Here is an 18,986-nt window from a genome sequence, read left to right on the forward strand (position 1 = left end):
GAAAGGAAAAAGCAAAAAAAATTTTTTTTTTTTGGTTGCTGCTGACGAGCGGAGAGAGAGGTGACGGGGGAGAGGGAGGGGTGAAAGGAGGAGAGGGGAAAGAGAGGGAGAGAGAAAAAAAATTGTTGTTGCTGCTGCAACCTTCAACAAGGGGAGGGAGAGAGAGAAGGGAGAAGGAGACGAGAGGAAAGAAAAGAAAAGAAAGAAAGAAAAAGAAAAAAGAAACGAAAAAAAGTTTTTCATCTTAAAAATTTTTCTTACAACTTTTACGGTAAGTTAAAATAAAATTTTAGATAAATATCCAAAATACTTATTTGAGCCATTGTTCTTACAGGTACCATCCACCAATCTCATGCTAGAACATAAGGATGTCTAATCCTATCATTAAATTATTCAAAAAGCACAGACTTCAATAAGAAATGGCATCAAAATACCTAAACTATTGACCATTGACCTCCCAAATCCCAAAATTACCCCTCTAATTATCCTGTAATCCACTTGCCGCCTGCTCTAGTCAAGATGGTCCAATCCGTCTTATCACGCAATTTCATCACTCCAATCATTCCCGTTCTGTTTACTAATGATCAATACTTGCACCCAATCACAAGCTTCCAAATGATGATAAATCATTAACAAATAGAGCAATTAAATATAATTACAAATTTAGCAAATACAATAGTATCATAATAATATTTTGCCAATTTATCATAATAATGTTTGAATAGCTCAATTTTGTCGAATAATATATTGTTTGTATCATAAACACATTTTTCAATCTACATTTTTATATTACCAACCACTATTTTATCTGACATGCATCACATCATAAAAAATATTACGATAATTATTTTAAGTAATACTCTATCCAAATACTCATGACTACACAACAAAAATGGGAATACTCATGACTACACAACAAAAATGCCAAACCCATTTTTATTGATAGGAAACTACCAAATTACTCCTCAATCCCACGTCTCCACCAATCACCCTTTTCAAGTATTTGCATTTTTTTGTTGTTCTTTAGAGCCACCAATATGAAAAATTCACCGTTGAAATTGATATGATATTTTAGAGATCACAACCATAACCGCATTAGATAATTCAAAGTTGAGATTCACTGCGTTTGATATAAGTCAATCCCAACCGTAAAACAAATTAATTCACCGTCGAAATCGATGTGATGTTTTAGAGGTCGCAACCATAACTACATTAGACAATTCAAAGTCAAGATTCACTGACGTTTGATATAAATTAATCCTAGCCGTAAAGTGAATTAATTTACCATCGAAATCGATATGATATTTTAGAGGTCGCAACCATTATCGCATTAGACAATTCAAAATTTATAGTCACCGAAGTTTGATATAAGCTAATCCGACCGTAAAACAAATTTCTAAAATTCATCGTAAAAAATGTAGAGTACATTTTATTGCCACGAACTATGTTGTACAGTTGCGCCTCAAATAGCAAGTGTACAATGTACTCATCATCTTTGTTCTTTTCCTTCTTAATTGTTTTCCCAAAGCATATCTTCCTCAAAATAAAAGACAAAAAGAAGAAAAATAGAAGAAAAGGGATAAAAAAGAAAAACAAAATATCAAAACCGGCTGTCTGACAAAGATATTAGATAGTAGATGGGACTCTTCCAAGAATCGCTGCAAAGGAAGGAAAGGAAGACACCTCCCCTCGTATAAAACCGTTTGCTGACAGCGCCAAGCGATTCTTTTTTCTCTGTCTTTTCCCTAATTCTAACCACCGCCCTCCTCCCCTTGCCCCACCCAAAACCACCGTCCACCACCCCCTTCACAGGCACAAGTAACGATAGCTATATTGATTGAATTATTTATGCCTTTGATTATCAACAGGTTTTTGTTTTCCTTCGTCTCCGTTTCTTCAAAGGTATGATCTCTGTTTTTTTTTCGTCTGTTTATTAAGTACTTGGTTTCGTTGATTTTTTGTTTTCGTTTTTGTTAAAATGTCGGTGTGTGTTTATCTCAATGAATGTAGCTATCTGCATTGGCATTCGAGCTCGGAATTTTAGGGTTTTGTTCTGCTTTCGAGTTAGGGTTTTTGTGCTTCCTCTTTTTGATTTTTTTGCCCCCTTTTGACTGCTACTTAACTTTTACGATGAAGATATATCGTTATGGATGTTTCTGGGTATCTGCATTGCTCTGGAATCTCAACAATTGGTTTTTTGCTTTTATTTAGTTTGTGGGCTTCTGTCTCTCGCGGTGATTATTTACTTAATTTTGGCTGAATTATGTGAAAATAATGTTATTAAGCTGGATTAAGGGTTAATGTAAGAGAGTATTTGATTAAAATATTCATTTAGGTAGGGAGTTTCTGTGTAGAGGTCTATCTATGCATATTTGTATCAGTATTAACTGCGATGTTGAATTTAATTTGTCCTCAGTTTCATTTTAGATATTTTTTCTTCCTTTTTAGTAAGAGCAGATTGCTTATCTTTAATTTTTTTGGTCGGGGAGGGGGGGTCTTGTTATGATAATTTTAAGTAGTATGTTTTCCCTGATAAAGGTTCTGCTTGATATTTCTAGTTTTACTGCTAATGCTGATTGATAGATTATTAGTTGAGAAAATCAGGCACTTGCAAAAGTTAAAAGAATATGGGTAATTGAGTAATTTTTGAGTCATAATGAGTCGTGAAGTCTCATAAATTGTTGACAATTAAGCCTAGACTTTCCTGGTTACTGTATTAAGTGTACTTAAAGGTGCTATTTCCAGGATTTGGTTACTTTCACATTTCTTCTGTATAAAGTATAGCTTAAGAGGAGTTCCTTCACCCTGTTGGTTTCTCCAGGTCTTATAAGAATATACGATTGAGTATTATATGTCTTGCCTCAAAAAAGATATCTTTGTGCTTGTTACGGTATAGTTTTGTAAGCTAGTGGGCTTATCTAGAATTGTTGAGTGGATTATATAGTTGCATTAGGCTGAAATTTTGCATTATTGAACCAGCTAAAAAGATATATCATCATTGAGCTCCTCTTTTTCTCATAAATAGGGATTTTTTCTCTGGTACCATTTCCGGGTTGTTGGAATATGTTTAACTGCTGATTGACATGTATTCAAATGATTGCAGACCTTTTGTTTTCGATAAGAATTACTATTTTCTTTTGCTGATATGATTTGTTTTTATTAATTAGATTGAGTTCATTTTAAATGTCTTTTCTATGCTCCTTAACAAATGAGTAATTATTATTTGCACTCTGCATATAAGTTATGTTTCCTTTTTCTTTCAGATTTCAGGGCCGTGAAGTTCAGTCAACATCATTTTATGGCTCCTAGTGCTTTGTTTGGTACAGGGCTGCATTCTTCCTGTTGAGGCCCTTTTTCCTCCTGTGCCACAGCCTGGTTAGTGGATCAGTATGCTTGCTGGGATGTCAACAGGAGAAAATGTACATGACTGTGTTGAGGAATCCTCTGCAGCGAACTCAACTTTTAGTCTTGAAGAATTATCCACCCTTCAGCAATCGTGTAGAACCTTTTCTATGCGAGATGATGATTCATCTAAGAGAGTGGATGCAGAAGATCTTTCAGGGGCCGATGAAGTAGTTGCTGCTTTTCAGTCTTTCTGCATTGATAATTCATCTTTGATGAGAGATCAGGAAGAAAAAGATACTGTAAAAGTGGATTATAGTGCAGAATCATCTGTATTGAGGAATGATGAAAGAGAGGATGCTTTGAATGCTAATTTTCCTTTAGATTCATATCCAATAGGGGGTGAAAGAAAAGCTATAACTAGAGTTGATGACAATTCTAATACATGTCCAGATATCACATGCTCTTCTCCTTGTTGGAGGAGCAGCCGGAGGAACAGACTAGACCAGGAAAACAAGAAAAAAGGACCAGAAAGAGACTGCAGGAAAACCTCCAGCAAGAGTGCATTTTTAGATGTGAGCTCTCTGCAGCTTACTAGGAGGAGACGAAGTTCTTTGAGCAAACAGGCTCGTGCTACTGTATGGGGTTTTCTAGGAAACATATCAGTACTAGAGCAGCATGGTGCAGTTGATATAAGTCCACAGAAGGCTAAAAAGTCAAGAAGACTTAAAGGAGTTGGAGCCAATGGGAAGCGAGAAAAGAACAAGAAAGCTCGAGACTCTACAAAGCTTAAGGGAGAAAGATTCAACCCAACTGGTCCCATCACTTTGAAGGTTAAATTTGGCAGTAGAGAAGCAGCTTCCTTGGTGAACGTTAGCACTGTAATGGATGATAATAAAGAGCAGGATTCCAGACAAGAATCTTTTCCTGAAGTATCCATAGATGTTCAAGATTTAACGAAGAAAGAGGCTGATGGTAGTATGAGTTGTCAGTCTTGCGATGGAACCTTGGATAAAGCATCAGACATCCACCTTGCGATTGAGAATATAACTGAAAATGCAGGTGGAAACGCTTATGGTGATCTTTGTGAATCTCCCTTTCAGGCTGAGGTTGGTAAAGTGGTAGCAACAATTGATAACCGCATCTCAGATTCTGGAACTTCACCTGATTCAGAAGTCATCAATTTAACTCCAGATGCGCAAATTAGTGAAAAGGATCCAGATGCCCTTCATCACACTCTCAGCTCAATCAATGCATATCTTGCCTCTGAAAATATGTCTAATTCGAGTTTGCTTTGCAAGGATGCTGATGAAGGAAAGAGGGAAAATGAGCACCCTCAGACCAGCAATTTCAGTGTAAATGTCGAAGCTCCTGGTCCAGAAAACCTTGTTGATGATCAAGAATTCTCTAAGCTTGGACAGAAGGAGAAAGTGGGTGATGTCTTTTATCATAGTGATGCTTCTACATCAACGACAACTGAAAATGTATATCTTAACACATTCGAAGTGGAGGGGTTACCCAAAGAACCTCCTCCTTGTTCCAAGGTGACTGACTACGCAATCTCTAGTGAGACGAATAAAGTTGAAAGTGCAATAGAAGCCAATCTTTCTCCAAGACTTGGTACTGAGATTGGGCCAGTAGAGTCAAGTAAGTCTAAGAAACTGCTTCCTTGCACCAATGGGAAAAAAGTTGCCAGAAGTTCAAGAGCAAGGAAAGAAACCAGGACAAAGAGAGAGAAAACATCTAAAACGAAGGGCAGTCAAGAGAAATCATCTGCAAAGCAAAAAGGCAAGGACAAAGGATTGAAGGGTGACTCTGCTCAGACTCTTAATGAAGTGGAAAATCACTGTGAAACAGGTATGAAGAGCTATAGCTTGGGTTCATTAGTAAAATATTTTAATTGTGATCCCATCTTTTGCAATTGTTGGATCATTCTCCTAAACTAATAAATGATGACTTATATAGTTCCTAGTGCCTATGGTTACTGCATGTGAACTCGACTTTATGTAAATTAACCTCATAGCTCTTATAACCACCTTTTTGGGTTTCATCCATTTTCTGGTGTTGAAGAAGCTGGAGAAACTGGCATTGGAAATAAAAGCTTGACAGAAGATACACCCCCTAAAGATATGGCTCCTGTCATGGTTGCACAGGAATGTATACCAATCACTCAGGCTTGGGTATGTTGTGATAGTTGTAACAAGTGGAGGCGCATTCCAGCTGCACTTGCTGATATGATCAGAGAAAATGACCGCAAATGGTAAGTGATGATGCTCTCTATTGCTTCAGCATTACAAATATGCGACAAACCTTGATTGAAAATGCTCCTTGCTTCTCTGAAATGGCTCATCTTGGCAAATATTGGGGTAATATGGTGAAAGAACAGCAGTTTTCCCCTGGCCTTCATTTGTTTATGAGTGCACACTCAATGTTAAGTGTAATTTACAGGTCCTACCTTTTGTTGGTGCGGGTCTAGGCACTTTATGCTTGAATGATTTGTATAACACTAATTTTTTTTCCTTTGCTGCTACCTTCCTAAACATGATCTCAACGTGCCAACCAGCGTCTGTTGTCCGGCATATCCTGCCATTGCTTTTTGTATCTGGGAACTCGGGGTACTAAATACATCACAAGATAAAAGATATAGAGAAAAACATGTTATGGATGTTCAGGGACATTTAGGTAGTTCCTAAAACATGCATGCATGGGTATAGTAATGCATGTTACATCACTTTGGGGACCCATATATGCCCCAGACATCACAAAAAAGGGAAATTGAAGGGCCAAGAATAAGACTCCTCTTTGAATGCTGGATTGACTATAGTTTTTTGAGTCACAAAGGTAGCAGTAACTGTTATCATTTGGTTAGTTTGTGCTTTCTCTTATATTCAGTTAAATTTTTTTTCCAGATTATAAACTATCGGTCTTATTCTAAACCTTTTAAGATGTTATATTAGAGAGATCTGTCTATCAAACGTGTCAGTTTGGAATATCTTTAAAATGAAAAAACTTGACCTCCCTGTTTCTGGAAACCAAAACATAATTCATTGAAATTCTCATACAACTTTGACTTTTTGCCTAAAACAAGTGACTGGGAATTTCTGTGGGAAGTGGTCTCCTAAAGTTGATGATTTGATGATATTTTTGCGCTGGTAAGTGATTTTTCTCTAAACCTTTCTTTGGGACTTGAGGTGTCAAAACTCAGTGTCTTACATGAAGAGGCCTCAAGAATTTGTCATCCGCACAACTTACAACAATCCGGTTAGCCTTCCTTATGCTTGCATTACAAGCATTATTGGTCATTCTGAATTACTTGCTAGAACAGTTTATCAATAGTTGTTAACCGTTTCCTTGACACATTTAGTAACTTATTACCCAAATGTTATGCAAAAATTCTTCTACATTTTGCTCTATCAGTTGTATAACTTCATGTGGAAGGAGTTTAACCTCTCTGTTAACAAGGAGCCAATTTGTTCTTCCAACTAAGTATAGAATATATGCATAAAGTGAGAGTAGTTCAAAGCAGGGAGTACGTCAGACTACACAATTGTATGAGGCAAAGATGCAGTTGAGGCTCGGTGATTTGAACAAGCATCAAGTTTTTTCAAGTTACTAGAATCTAATTCTGCCTAAATTGCAAGTCATTTGTTTGGAGAAGTTGGTTGACAGGCAGTTCAAGCTGAAGTACTGGCCAAAACAGTTTCTGATTGGATTTTTGAATTCATTGCTTTAAGGCACGAGTTTGTTTGCAGATATAATATTAGCAAGTGTGGTTTGAAAAATTGAAATGATGAGCTTTAATGATCATCAAGTACTTTCTTGGAAAGATGCCCTGATTGTATACTTCTGTTATCTAGTATGCCCCTGCATAAGTGGCAATGCCTTATCTGTAATATAAGTGGCTGTTACCATTTGATGTGCCTTTGAGATTTATATTTTTTCAGCTGGAGGGAAATACGGTAGATTCATGCAAGTAAAAAGCTATGCTAATTAGCACCCAAGGGGGTTTATGATAACACTGTCATTCAAAATTTTCGAGAACCTGTATAACCCAATTTTGATTCCATTAAAAAAAGAAAAAATCCAATTTTGATTTCTAGGTTTCTGTAGGTGGTTTTGATTAAGCTACCTAGCAAAACTGTGTTATTATACAGGAATAGGGGCATGAGCTGCTCATTTACTTGACCAAGTATGTCTGAGGTTTAGTATTGAACATAATTATCATAAGGAGTATGTGGTAAAGAATTTAGGATAATGCTCAGAAGTAAGTTACTAAAATCATGCGCTACTTATGATACTCTTGGTTTTGATTCATGTTGGTTCCTCTAATAAACTTTTTGCTCAAGTTAAAAGCTTCAACATTTTGTACAGTTAATTCATTAGTTCCTTTATTATTATTATTATTTATGGGAACAAGAAAAGCTAGCAGAACTTTGCTACAGGTTGTGCCTTTTCCTTTTCTTTTTAATTATAATAAGCTAGAAATGATAAGAAATAAAGGCACATGGTAAATCAGCAGGATTCATCATGTGCATTGCATATTTCATCTGTTGGATTTGAGCTCAACAATTGATGAAAGTACTATTTTGGACATATCAAAGACTTGAAGTTACATAATGGACAAAAAGTTGGGAGGGGATGAAATACGACTCATATGGGTGAAGCAAGAGTGACTTAATCTTAGGCTGCATTGTCTAATCGCTTTTGAGTAATGGAGAAACGCTGGAAGTTTATACTTTTCAAATGCTAGAATGATGATCAGCATAAACTTTAGATAAAATAGTTGTTGAATTAGCAAAACTTTTACCTCTTGGGTAGTGGTGGTTAACATTATGATGTGAACTATTTAATGTGTTTCTCATTTGATTATACGATAAATTTTGTCTTTGATCTACATTAAGGTATTGCAAGGATAATATGGATAAAGATTTTGCTGACTGCTCAATTCCACAAGAGAAGTCCAATGCAGATATCAATGCTGAGTTGCAAATATCTGATGCCTCTTGTGAGGAAGATGCAGATTCTGATGCACGGTTGGATTCCGTTAAATCAACACAGAAGCAGCAGAAAGGTATTCAATGACAGTATTGTTGTTATTCTAGCATTGTGTTTTACGTTTTTTTTTCCAGTATATAAATACGCTGTGACTTTCTTTCTCTGAACTTGGATTAATCAATTTTATGTTACAGTAACTCAGCAGCCTTCATGGACACACATAAAGTCAAATTCGTTCCTTCATCGCCGGCGCAAAACTCAGGCAATTGATGAGGTAATAGCCTAACTGAACCTTTAATATTATTGTGCTTCTATTTCTTTTTCTGTTCTCTTCCACGCAATATTGTTGGGAGACTGCTTAATTAGGTGATTATCACTTCATGGTTAAACTGAAGAGTATCTAAGTTCCTTGCAGAAATTGAATTGGCCCTTCTAACTAGTTTGTTTCCTTTTTGTTTTTGATTTATTCTTGGCCAGATAATGGTATGCCATTGCAAACCACCTTCTGAAGGCCGAGTGGGTTGTGGAGATGGATGCTTGAACCGGATGCTTAACATTGAGTGCATTCAACGGACCTGCCCTGGTGGCGAATTCTGTTCAAATCAACAGGTCTTCATAGTTTTCAATGTTTTTGTTACTACTTTTATGTTTTTTTTGTTTAATCTCATTTTTAACCATTTTTTAATGTAAAATTCCCGTCTGCAGTTCCAGAAACGCAAGTATGCAAAGTTGAAGGCCATTAAATGTGGAAAGAAGGGTTATGGTTTACAATTGCTTGAAGATGTTTCTGAAGGGCAGTTTCTTACAGAATATGTTGGAGAGGTAATGGTGCCATGTGCTTTGTCATACAAAACTGGACATTATATGTAACAAGAGCTACTGGAAGATTCCGAGGACAAAAGACGTGATAAGTTATGTTGGTTAACTGAATATGGATATTGATTGTTATGGACATCTGAGTCTGGGTCTATTCTAATAAGTGGAATGTTGGACTTCAGATTTAGGACGATTTAGTGTTTGTAGATCTTTTTCTAGCTGCCCTTGTGCATGCTTCCATCTGTTGGAGGCTCGTTTAGTGTGAAGTAAATGAGAGTTGGGAGTGGATTTGTGGAGTGCATTGTCACAAGAGATGACTTACGTTTGACTATAATGCCTAGCAATTTGAGCTTGTGATTCATGGTGGATCTTGTCCTCACTTTTTCCATTTTTGTTATCTATCATTAGTGCTTATATTGAAATATTAATCGATATGTTTATGTTCTGTTATATCTCTTCTTGACCGCAGAATGCTTGTCATGATTCTTTCAGGTCCTTGATATGCATGCCTACGAGGCGCGGCAAAGGGAGTATGCTGTTAAGGGTCATAGGCATTTTTACTTCATGACACTGAATGGCAGTGAGGTTTGAAGATTCATATTTCATTTCAATATTCTGAATGTTATGGAAGAAGTAATATAGAAGGTTATAGTTAGGCAGACTGTAGACCTTTCCAGATATGGAGTTTTTGTGCGGTATGTTTCTGTTTGTGGATTATGCTGTATACATGTGGCTGATGCATTGCTTAAGAAGCATGGTTGCAAAGTTTGTGATGCAAGTGTGTTCAAAATTATTATTTGTAATCTTTTACCTTCGAGACTTCTGGTTTGACATGATAGTTTATGTTATACAGCTATTTTATCTCAAAAGAAGAAATGTGTGGTGATATTAGCACTCAACTTATTGTTTGACACTTCACCTCCCCTTTAACTTGTACTACTACCCTTAAGTACATAATGGTATGAGTGGAAAATGGTAGTAGGGGGAAAGTTGAATGTCTAGTTTGACCATGAAGGGTAATATTTGCCATATGCACAATTCACTATTAAGAGTTTCCCTCTATTATATATGCCTAAATTCTTGATAGTTTTAAGAAATATTGGGTTAAAAATATCCTCCTCTAATGGAGAAATCGAAAAAGTGAAACATGAATTCTACACAATCACTTTGTTATGAACATATATAATACTTAAGGATTAGTGTAGTTTACTTTATTCCAGCAGAATGTTTGCTTTTTTTTTTATCAAAAAAAAATGTAGAGTTATAGATCATTCATGTGCCATGTGATGTATGGTTTTTGGAATGTAAAATTCTAGATCATTCACTCATCCATGTGATGCATTTTTAAGAAGTTTTAGGAGAAAAAAGTAAAAATATATTGGCATTGACATGGATATTTTTTCTTTTCTTTTCTATTTTTTTTTGGAAACGTATATCTTATATGACGAACATATTATATGGCAAACAACAAACTTTTATAATCATAACAAACTACAATGATTTGGTTGATCCTATTTTGTTTGGTAAATACTTTGAGAATAAATGTTCTTTTAATACATGAAAAAATAGGATTACAAACATTACAATGACCTTTTCCTCAAAAATTTTTTTATGATTTCAGCAGAGTTTTGAGATTTTATTTGTAGTTCTTATGTTTTACTTATAGAAGAAGATATCTTGTTCATAGGTTTTACATGTAGGTAGGGGGTCTTTCTACACCATATGTACAAAATAAGTAATGTCTTCATTGTTGAAGATGAAAATTGGAATACTTATATTAGCAATGGATTTGGTGTGTTTTAAAGCTCTTTTTTGTCTAACTGGGGTATATTCACGTGTCTTCTCTGCAAATGCAATGAATGCTTAGTTCTTGAAATTACAGGTTGCAGCTTTTCTTTTGTAAAGGTTGTTTACACTTTATTACTGGTTTACTGTAACATGAATAGCTGAAGTAGAATTTTCAGTATACAGATGTTAGCAAGCAGCTAGCAAGTCTCTGTTTTTATGCTGCTTATATATAAATAATGGAAATATTGCTGTTTCCTTTCGTTGTTACAATTACTTATATCTGTATTTCTTGTTGTAATGTTGTATCCTTGCTTTTTTTTTTCCAGGTAATTGATGCATGTGCAAAAGGAAATTTGGGTCGTTTCATAAATCACAGCTGTGAGCCTAATTGCCGTACCGAAAAAGTGAGTCTAGTCATTGGTTTTGTGCTCTATTTGGCTGAAAATTTCTGGGTGTCCAGTCTTACATGCCTAATGGATCAATTGGTAGATGCATACCAGAACTGGAAATTATTTTTTTTTAATTTCCAGTTCCTTCTTTTGTTTGTAGTCTCAAGTTTTACTTCTTTTGACTTTATTTGAGCTGATACTCCTTGGCAACAAGACTGCAAGAAGGCCTAGATAATGATTCCGCAAGCATGGAAAATATAAAAGACCCAAGAGGAAATGAACCTAAGTTTGGCAGCTAAATTGGCTGGATAGATAATTATCCGGAGTACTGAGTTGATAAAAAATTGCTTTTCAGTATATATATGACAAAACTAAACATAAATTACTGCCTGGATAGTCACTGTTGATGCATTAGGTTTGGTAAAGCTTTCCTTTTACTATGTTTGCATGAATGTGATCATATGTAGATTGCAATCAGACTTCTCTGGCTATGAAAAGACCAATTCTTGCATATATCTTGTAAGATTGATGAGTAAGAAGAGGAAAAATGTCCACAAGCGTTCCGTCATAGTAGCTGAAAGGAACATGTTGTACAAACTATGTCGAAATTGCTATTTGGTAGTCCATTTGTGGTGTTCTGATAGGTGTAGTTCCCTACCTCTTTGTGGTGGGCTGTAGACCTTTCAAAGTCATGCTAAAATTTCTTCAACTTTCATTTTGTGTATTCGGAGAAACAAGGAAATAATTATTTGGTGGACTTCAGGATGTTTATCTTGTTATTTTATGAGATCTTTCAACTTCAGTTGTTTCTATTGCTTGTAAGAAGAACTGAAGTGACAGTGGGATTGTCTATGAAGTGTTTTATTGGAGTGTAGATACAAAGTTAAGGGAAATCTGTTAATTATCTTCTCTATTGGGTAAATTACATAATGGTAACTATTGGGTAAATTACATAATGGTAAACTGAGTAAGAGTGAAGTTATTTATGCTCATCTATGGCTTCTCATTCTCATGGATCATTTCCTTTACAAGATTGCTAAAATTTGTATTTTAATTTAGTTGGTTTCACGACATTCTTAATCTAAAATTTAGAATTGAAGTATTTATCAGAGATGCCGTTTTTGAAAAAAGTGTTTTTTTGAGTTGAGGACACTGACTCGTGCTTTTGCTCTTGGTTGGTTGGTACAGTGGATGGTAAATGGAGAAGTTTGCATTGGGATCTTTGCTTTAAGGGATATAAAGAAGGTATCTTTTCCTCGTGCCTTTCTATTGTTAATTGGTGTCATAATGACTTCATTTATCTATTATGCCCATCCTGAAGGACGGCACTGAGCTAGTAAGGCCTTCAGTCTACTTTTTTAACCTAGTTTAAATCAAAATAGACTTAAAGAATGAAAACATGATATGTTATCTCTTGCCTAGTTGGAAGTGCTTTCATTACTAGGATGCTTTTTTGCGAAATTGCTTAGTGTCATTCCATGTTTATAGAGATATCATTGTCCTCACTTGTCAAGTGTCCCTGACATGTTTGCTCACTTTTTCACTATATTCTGAAAAAGAAAAGTTGAATTTAATTTTTTGTAATGTTTCATTTCCGGAAAAAATTGATTTTGTTCTTTTTAATCAACATTTATAACCAGTAATTGACCTGTAAGCTGTTTTTCTTCTGTGATTGTGAATAAATGCGAATGTCATTTTTGGGTGATTCTCATTATTAACAGTGGTTACATGTTTTTTTTTGGATTTCCGGTGTTCCAGGGTGAAGAAGTTACATTTGATTACAACTATGTACGGGTTTTTGGTGCTGCAGCAAAAAAATGTGTGTGTGGTTCATCTCAGTGTCGGGGGTATATTGGTGGTGATCCACTGAATGCTGAAATAGTTGTCCAGGATGACTCAGATGATGAATATCCAGAACCTATTATGTCACTTGGAGATGGAATAGCTCTGACGAGCTCTCACACTGAGGAAGAAAAGCAAATTAGAGAGATGTCAAATCAAGCTAAAATTGACATTGATTGCTCATCCACTGCTGCTGGATGCTTAGAGAACACAAAGGAAAATGGAGACACTAAGTTATCTGCATCCACTGCTTTGAGTATTGCAATATCACTGGAAAAGGAGAGTTCAGTTGGACAGCATTCCCCTGTTCAACTAGTGGGTACTTCCTCAGAGTCTGGTGGTATAACAAGTGGAAATATCTCTGCAGCTCCTGAAGAGTGCTTTGCAAGAGAAACTAGTGTGGGCAATCCCCTGTGCTCCAATCAAGGTTCTGATGCTAATTCTCTGTCCTTGGCATCTGGTAAAATTGATCCTGTAAAGAAAGTAAAAAATGATGTTGGGGAAGTCGGAGTTGTTCTGTCAAAGTCCCGAGCTCGAATAAAAACTTCAAAAAATTTGTCCTCAGTTAAGAAGAGAAAACCTAAGGCTGAGGCTTTGGATGGTAAAAAACCTATGGAATTTGACACTAAAGTGCATTTACCACCCTTTAGGTCAAAGCAGCTCCTGGAAGATCTATCTAATGGTCGTTTTGAAGCAGGTAAATCATGTTCTTTCTTGTTCTATTAAGAACTTTAAGTAACTCCATTGTAATATTGTCACCTTTTTCTTTGCAGTGCAAGAGAAGCTGAATGAGTTGCTGGACAATGATGGTGGGATAAGTAAACGAAAAGTGAGCTATTTGTATACATTGTTAAGAATCTTAGATTAATCCGCTGTTGGTTAATTTTGATGCTTGGATTATATATAGCTTATTCTTTTGTTCCTGATTCATGCGTTCTTGGTGTTGGTATTGAAGTCCTATAATTTAGTACTTGTAGACCGATGATGTGCTTTCCTTGATTTTTTTTTTAGCTGACTTTTGCACCTTGTTTTTACCCTGGACCACCATATTAGTAGCCATTTGTACTGGTTATGGTGTTTGAATGTCAAATTACTGTCTACTGGGAAAGTAGAAAAGTTTGAAGATTAACATTTTTACAGGAACTGGGTTGGGAGATTCAAGCACATGTAACATCTCTTTGGGAATGTATTATCAAGTCCTTTACTACCCAATTTGTTTGACTGTTAATGCATATCTGACTAATCTGATTGACATCAATTATTGTAATTGACGTTTACTCTTATAATTATCTATCTATCAGGCATCCTTGAGTCATGATAGAAAGATAAATAGTAATGCTTCTTGCTTTTCTATAGGATGCATCAAGAGGATACTTGAAGCTGCTACTTTTAACTGCTGCTTCAGGGGATAGTGGCAATGGGGAAGCAATCCAAAGGTCATCCAAGATTCTGCACTGTGTAATCTTTTTGTCTATTCTTTTCTGAGCTTCTTGAACATAACTGATTTTGCATAAATGCCTCTTTCTTGCAGTAATAGAGATCTTTCCATGATTCTTGATGCTCTCCTGAAAACAAAATCGAGGACAGCGTTGGTTGATATCATTAACAAAAATGGTAGTGCTTTTGTTTTTGATTGCGTGCATGAAATTCCTTCTGCATATGTGATACGACTTCATATGTATGCTTATTGCTTACATGGGATATCTGTTTTCTTGTGCCAGTAAGGTTGAGTTTTGCTTTTACCTTTTAGGTTTGCAGATGCTACACAACATTATGAAGCGGTGCAGAAAGCAATTCATCAAGATTCCGATCCTGCGCAAGCTTCTCAAGGTATAAGGAAATTTGAAAATTCTAACATTCTACCTTATTAGTTATCTATCAGTCATTTTGTTGGTAAATAAAACCTTATGGATCTGGACCATTTAAGCAATTTACTGAACCCTGCTATGATTTTCATTCTTTTCTTAGTTGTGTGCATTTTAATGAATGAAGAGGACAAAGTAGTATACATAAGGAAATCTAGAACTTTTGCAGTACAAGCTTAGGGTGGAATGTCAGAAGATGAGCTGTAGCCTTTTTTCCCCCCAAGGAATGCTCTGAAGGGGGGTTTGCATCACATTCATTCCATAGCAATATTAAGCTATTCAGAAGCACAGAAATTATTCTTTTTGTTTTAATTAATCTTTTGGTGCTAGAATGAATAAACACTAGTCTTTTATTCAAGATTATAGCAACACATGCTTCGTATTTTGAAGTGTGTTATGGCTGTAATCTGGAGTAATAAATAGTGATGCAAGTAGAGTTGGCTGATTATTCTTTGCTGCAGGTACTGGAATATCTGGCTACAAGGGAGATTCTTACCTTTGAACATATAAATGGAGGCCCGCGTTATCCAGGAGTGGAGAGGTAAGGGCCAATGACCAGAATATTTTTATTGAACTCCTGTTACAATATTTTCTTTCCAGTTTTCTACATGGGTCAGTAAATGCATTCATTGTTTCCTGCACACAGAGACATCTATATATGAATGAAGTACTTTATGGTGTTGTATCTAGCTAGTCTTCCCATAAGCTAAAGAGCTAAATGTTTCCGTTCCAAGAAGTAAGCTCATTTATTCAGGGCAGGCCAGCAACTGGGGCCGAGCTTGGGCTGTAGGTAATCTAAAGATTAAATGTGATGGTGGAGGAAAGGAACAAGGATTGAAAATGCCATGCAGCTATTAATGGATCTTGGTTTTTGAATAGAAGTTGACTTGGACTTCACGGGGAATATAATTTGAATAGATGGAAAGAAATATAATTTTGTCTAAGGTGCATCTTGCATTTATCGCATTGGTGCCTTCTTTGATACGGGCACTTTCAAATTTGAAATCTGTCACTTTGAGGTTAAAATATTGAGCATTTAAATCATTAGCCTGGAATATCAACTGGCATGAATTACAACTCAAAATCCTATTAGCGAAGAGAGCTGCATGTCATTTTACAGTCATCCCCTAGTAACATTCTTAGTTGTTCATAAACATTAGCATGTGAGAGCTAATAAATGAATTTCAGTTTGCTAGCTTTAGTTGATGATTTTAGTCCAGATAAAGTAGCTCTTGGACTTCTGCAATAGTTGTGGTATGAGATCCTGCTCAGGGCGTAAGAGACATGGAGGAAACAAAAATCTTTTATGTGTGGGGAAGAGTTAGTCCTACATGTTGCTATGCTCTGCCTTCATAAGTTTAGCATGCAATGGGTGCTTGTGTTGCAATTTTTTGCATGATGTACAAAAGATTTTCTAAATCCGCAATATATGGAGTCTTGTAACTAGTTTGCCTTTTCTTTGCATAGTTGTGTTCCTTTTTTCCCCTTATCTAGCTAATTATTATGTGTTTTCCTCTTTGCCTCATTGACATATCTGTCTCCTTTTGCAATTTGTTATTGTACCACCCATTTTCTAATCAAAATAATTATAGTAGATAACTCAAAAGTTTCTTTTTGTTCCAACTGTGCAGCTTTAGAGACTCAATATTGTCATTGACAGAGCACACTGACAAACAGGTACCCCCTTCAACCTCCTGTTGAAGCGTTTTTCTTCTTCGTACTTGGTAATGCTTGTTTATCAATTGTTTTGTGTAGTGATAAAGATTGTCATATGCTATAAGCAGTAGACTGCAAATTAGTCGAAGTGTCTTGCAAGTTTGATGCTGGTCAAGAAAGAAAATAATCGGATAAATGTTTTATACTGTATGATCAAAAGCTACTGGAAAATATTTCGAAAACAAGGCTTTAAGGAGAGGCAGGACTGGAGAAACAGGTCTGCAAATGTCGCATCCTGAGGTTATTGTCCTGGAAGGATGCTTGTTCATTTGAAGATTTCTAGGACTTTTACATCACTGTGTTCAATGGCTTGAAGCCAGAAATCCATGTCTAAAGACAGCATGGATGTGTGTTTGCTGGCTATTGCTGGTCTGACGAACCCAGTAACTCTGTTTGCTCTGTCCTAAGTGCCCTCTATCTTGTTCTTTTTCATCTTGGACTAGATATTTTTCTTTGTAAGAGATAGATTCTTGTTTTATTTTCCCAAAATTTAAGAACCTTGCTATATTTTGATAAAAGTAGACCAGGAAAGGTCACAGTGCATGAAATCTTGTTGTTTGAACTTGAGTAGGAGTACAGGATTCTGTTTTCTTTGAAACTCACACATTTCAAGGTTGTATTATGCTATTAAACAAGTTAGACCCCGAAATTTTACCAGACATGAAAAGATCATTGGATATTCAAGAAAACCATGGAAACCTTTTTTGCATGCTAGCCTAATGACTTTTGTAGGGTTGAAATGCCTTCTACTTCCTTGCTCCAGTCCATTGTGTGCTATCTTCCTCTGAGATACTCAAGTTTCGATATTCATGCTCCAAATTATTGTTGGGGGGATCTATAGCATATGCTGAAGGCTTTGTTCGTATCATTATATATTAGGTCCATCAAATTGCACGAAGTTTTCGAGATAGGTGGATTCCTCGGTCATCTAGGAAATTTGGCTGCGTACACAGGGATGATTGCCGGATAGAATTACACCGCAGTTCCACCCGGGATACTATTTCAGCATCGCATGCCAATTCAAATGATTGTGCTGGAGTACCTTCAGAGACATTTGATGGTGCTGCAAAACCGGTGCTAGCATCAAGTTCTGTTGATGCTCAAGTGCCAGATGTCTCCAGTGGATCACGCAGTACAAGGAAACGTAAAAGCCGATGGGACCAGCCATTCAAAGGAAGCCCAGATTTGGGAGCTGACATTAGCATGGCAGGCGATGGAGCAAACAACATGGAAGAGGATGTTCCTCCGGGATTTTCTTTCCCTCTGAATCGCCCTATGCTTCCATCTGATGCTTATCTAAATGACATTGATCACAAGGAAGGAAGACCTAGTTATGCAAAGCGTCCATATGGAGTAGCAATGGGCCATTCACAACCAAGATTCATTTCACGTTTATCTGTTGCTTATGGAATTCCTATTTCCATTGTGCATCAATTTGGAACTAGTGAAGCTGAAACATCTGAGAATTGGATAGTTGCTCCAGGCATGCCTTTCCAACCTTTTCCTCCATTGCCTCCATATCCCCGTGACAAGAACAAACATTCAATGAGTCAGGCTAGCCAGAAAGCTGGTCAGGATTCTCATAATCGTGCAACTCACTCAAGTCAAAACCCTCCAAGCACATCCGGAGCAACTGGAACAGGCATGCAAACTGTAACTCAAACAGATTTTCGACGAGTTAGGGGTCCTCATAATTTGTCAAGGACATACTTTAGGCAAGAAAAATGGAATAGTTCAACAGCAGGAGGTTCTCAAATTCAGAAGAGAAATGTTTGGGGATCTATGGGTAACAATTCAAGAAATGGAACATATCAAGCAAGTCCAAGGAGTATCCACAATGATGAGTTTAACAGTTCACATTGTTCGGAGGATATTAGCACCGGCATGCAGAGTGGGGTTAAATTCCATCAGCATCCATGGTAACAAACAAAGGACTAGTTATATAGCGGAACTTGTGGAGTTACTCAAGTTTCCTTTCATGCTTCGCCCATTGTACTCACAATTCTTTGTCACTCATGTTTTACTTAAAGTGGAAAGAATTCTTCAGATATTCAATTTTAACATTAGACGTTAGGCTACAGTCTTCTGATTCAATTATACTCTAGCTTGAGTTATCAAATTTTATTGCCTCAAAAAGAGGTAAACATTTTTCAGTCTGTTCTAACTTGAATACATACATTTATTGAATAAGATTTGCTTAACTGGCTAGGTACCTTGCCAGATCCTTCCTTTC

General features: G+C 36.4%; 1 protein-coding gene across 2 annotated transcripts; it reads left to right on the forward strand.

Moving 5' to 3' along the window:
* Positions 1-1,688: 1,688 nt before the first annotated feature.
* LOC113749579 (histone-lysine N-methyltransferase ASHH2) lies at positions 1,689-18,986 on the forward strand. 2 transcript variants are annotated; one of them, XM_027293362.1, is made up of 18 exons: positions 1,689-1,902; positions 3,264-5,199; positions 5,413-5,602; positions 8,244-8,413; positions 8,532-8,611; positions 8,815-8,946; positions 9,043-9,159; positions 9,646-9,738; positions 11,268-11,345; positions 12,519-12,575; positions 13,089-13,869; positions 13,946-14,001; positions 14,529-14,608; positions 14,704-14,786; positions 14,923-15,002; positions 15,499-15,578; positions 16,669-16,714; positions 17,633-18,986. In XM_027293362.1, exons 2-18 carry the CDS (start codon positions 3,390-3,392, stop codon positions 18,674-18,676), a joined length of 4,977 nt encoding a protein of 1,658 aa, XP_027149163.1. In that variant the 5' UTR covers positions 1,689-1,902; positions 3,264-3,389; the 3' UTR covers positions 18,677-18,986. The 2 variants fall into 2 exon arrangements, with proteins under 2 accessions (XP_027149163.1, XP_027149164.1); XM_027293363.1 differs by having other exon boundaries at positions 5,416-5,602.

This window comes from Coffea eugenioides, chromosome 10 (genome assembly GCF_003713205.1).
Source record: "Coffea eugenioides isolate CCC68of chromosome 10, Ceug_1.0, whole genome shotgun sequence".
NCBI classification, from domain to species: domain Eukaryota; kingdom Viridiplantae; phylum Streptophyta; class Magnoliopsida; order Gentianales; family Rubiaceae; genus Coffea; species Coffea eugenioides.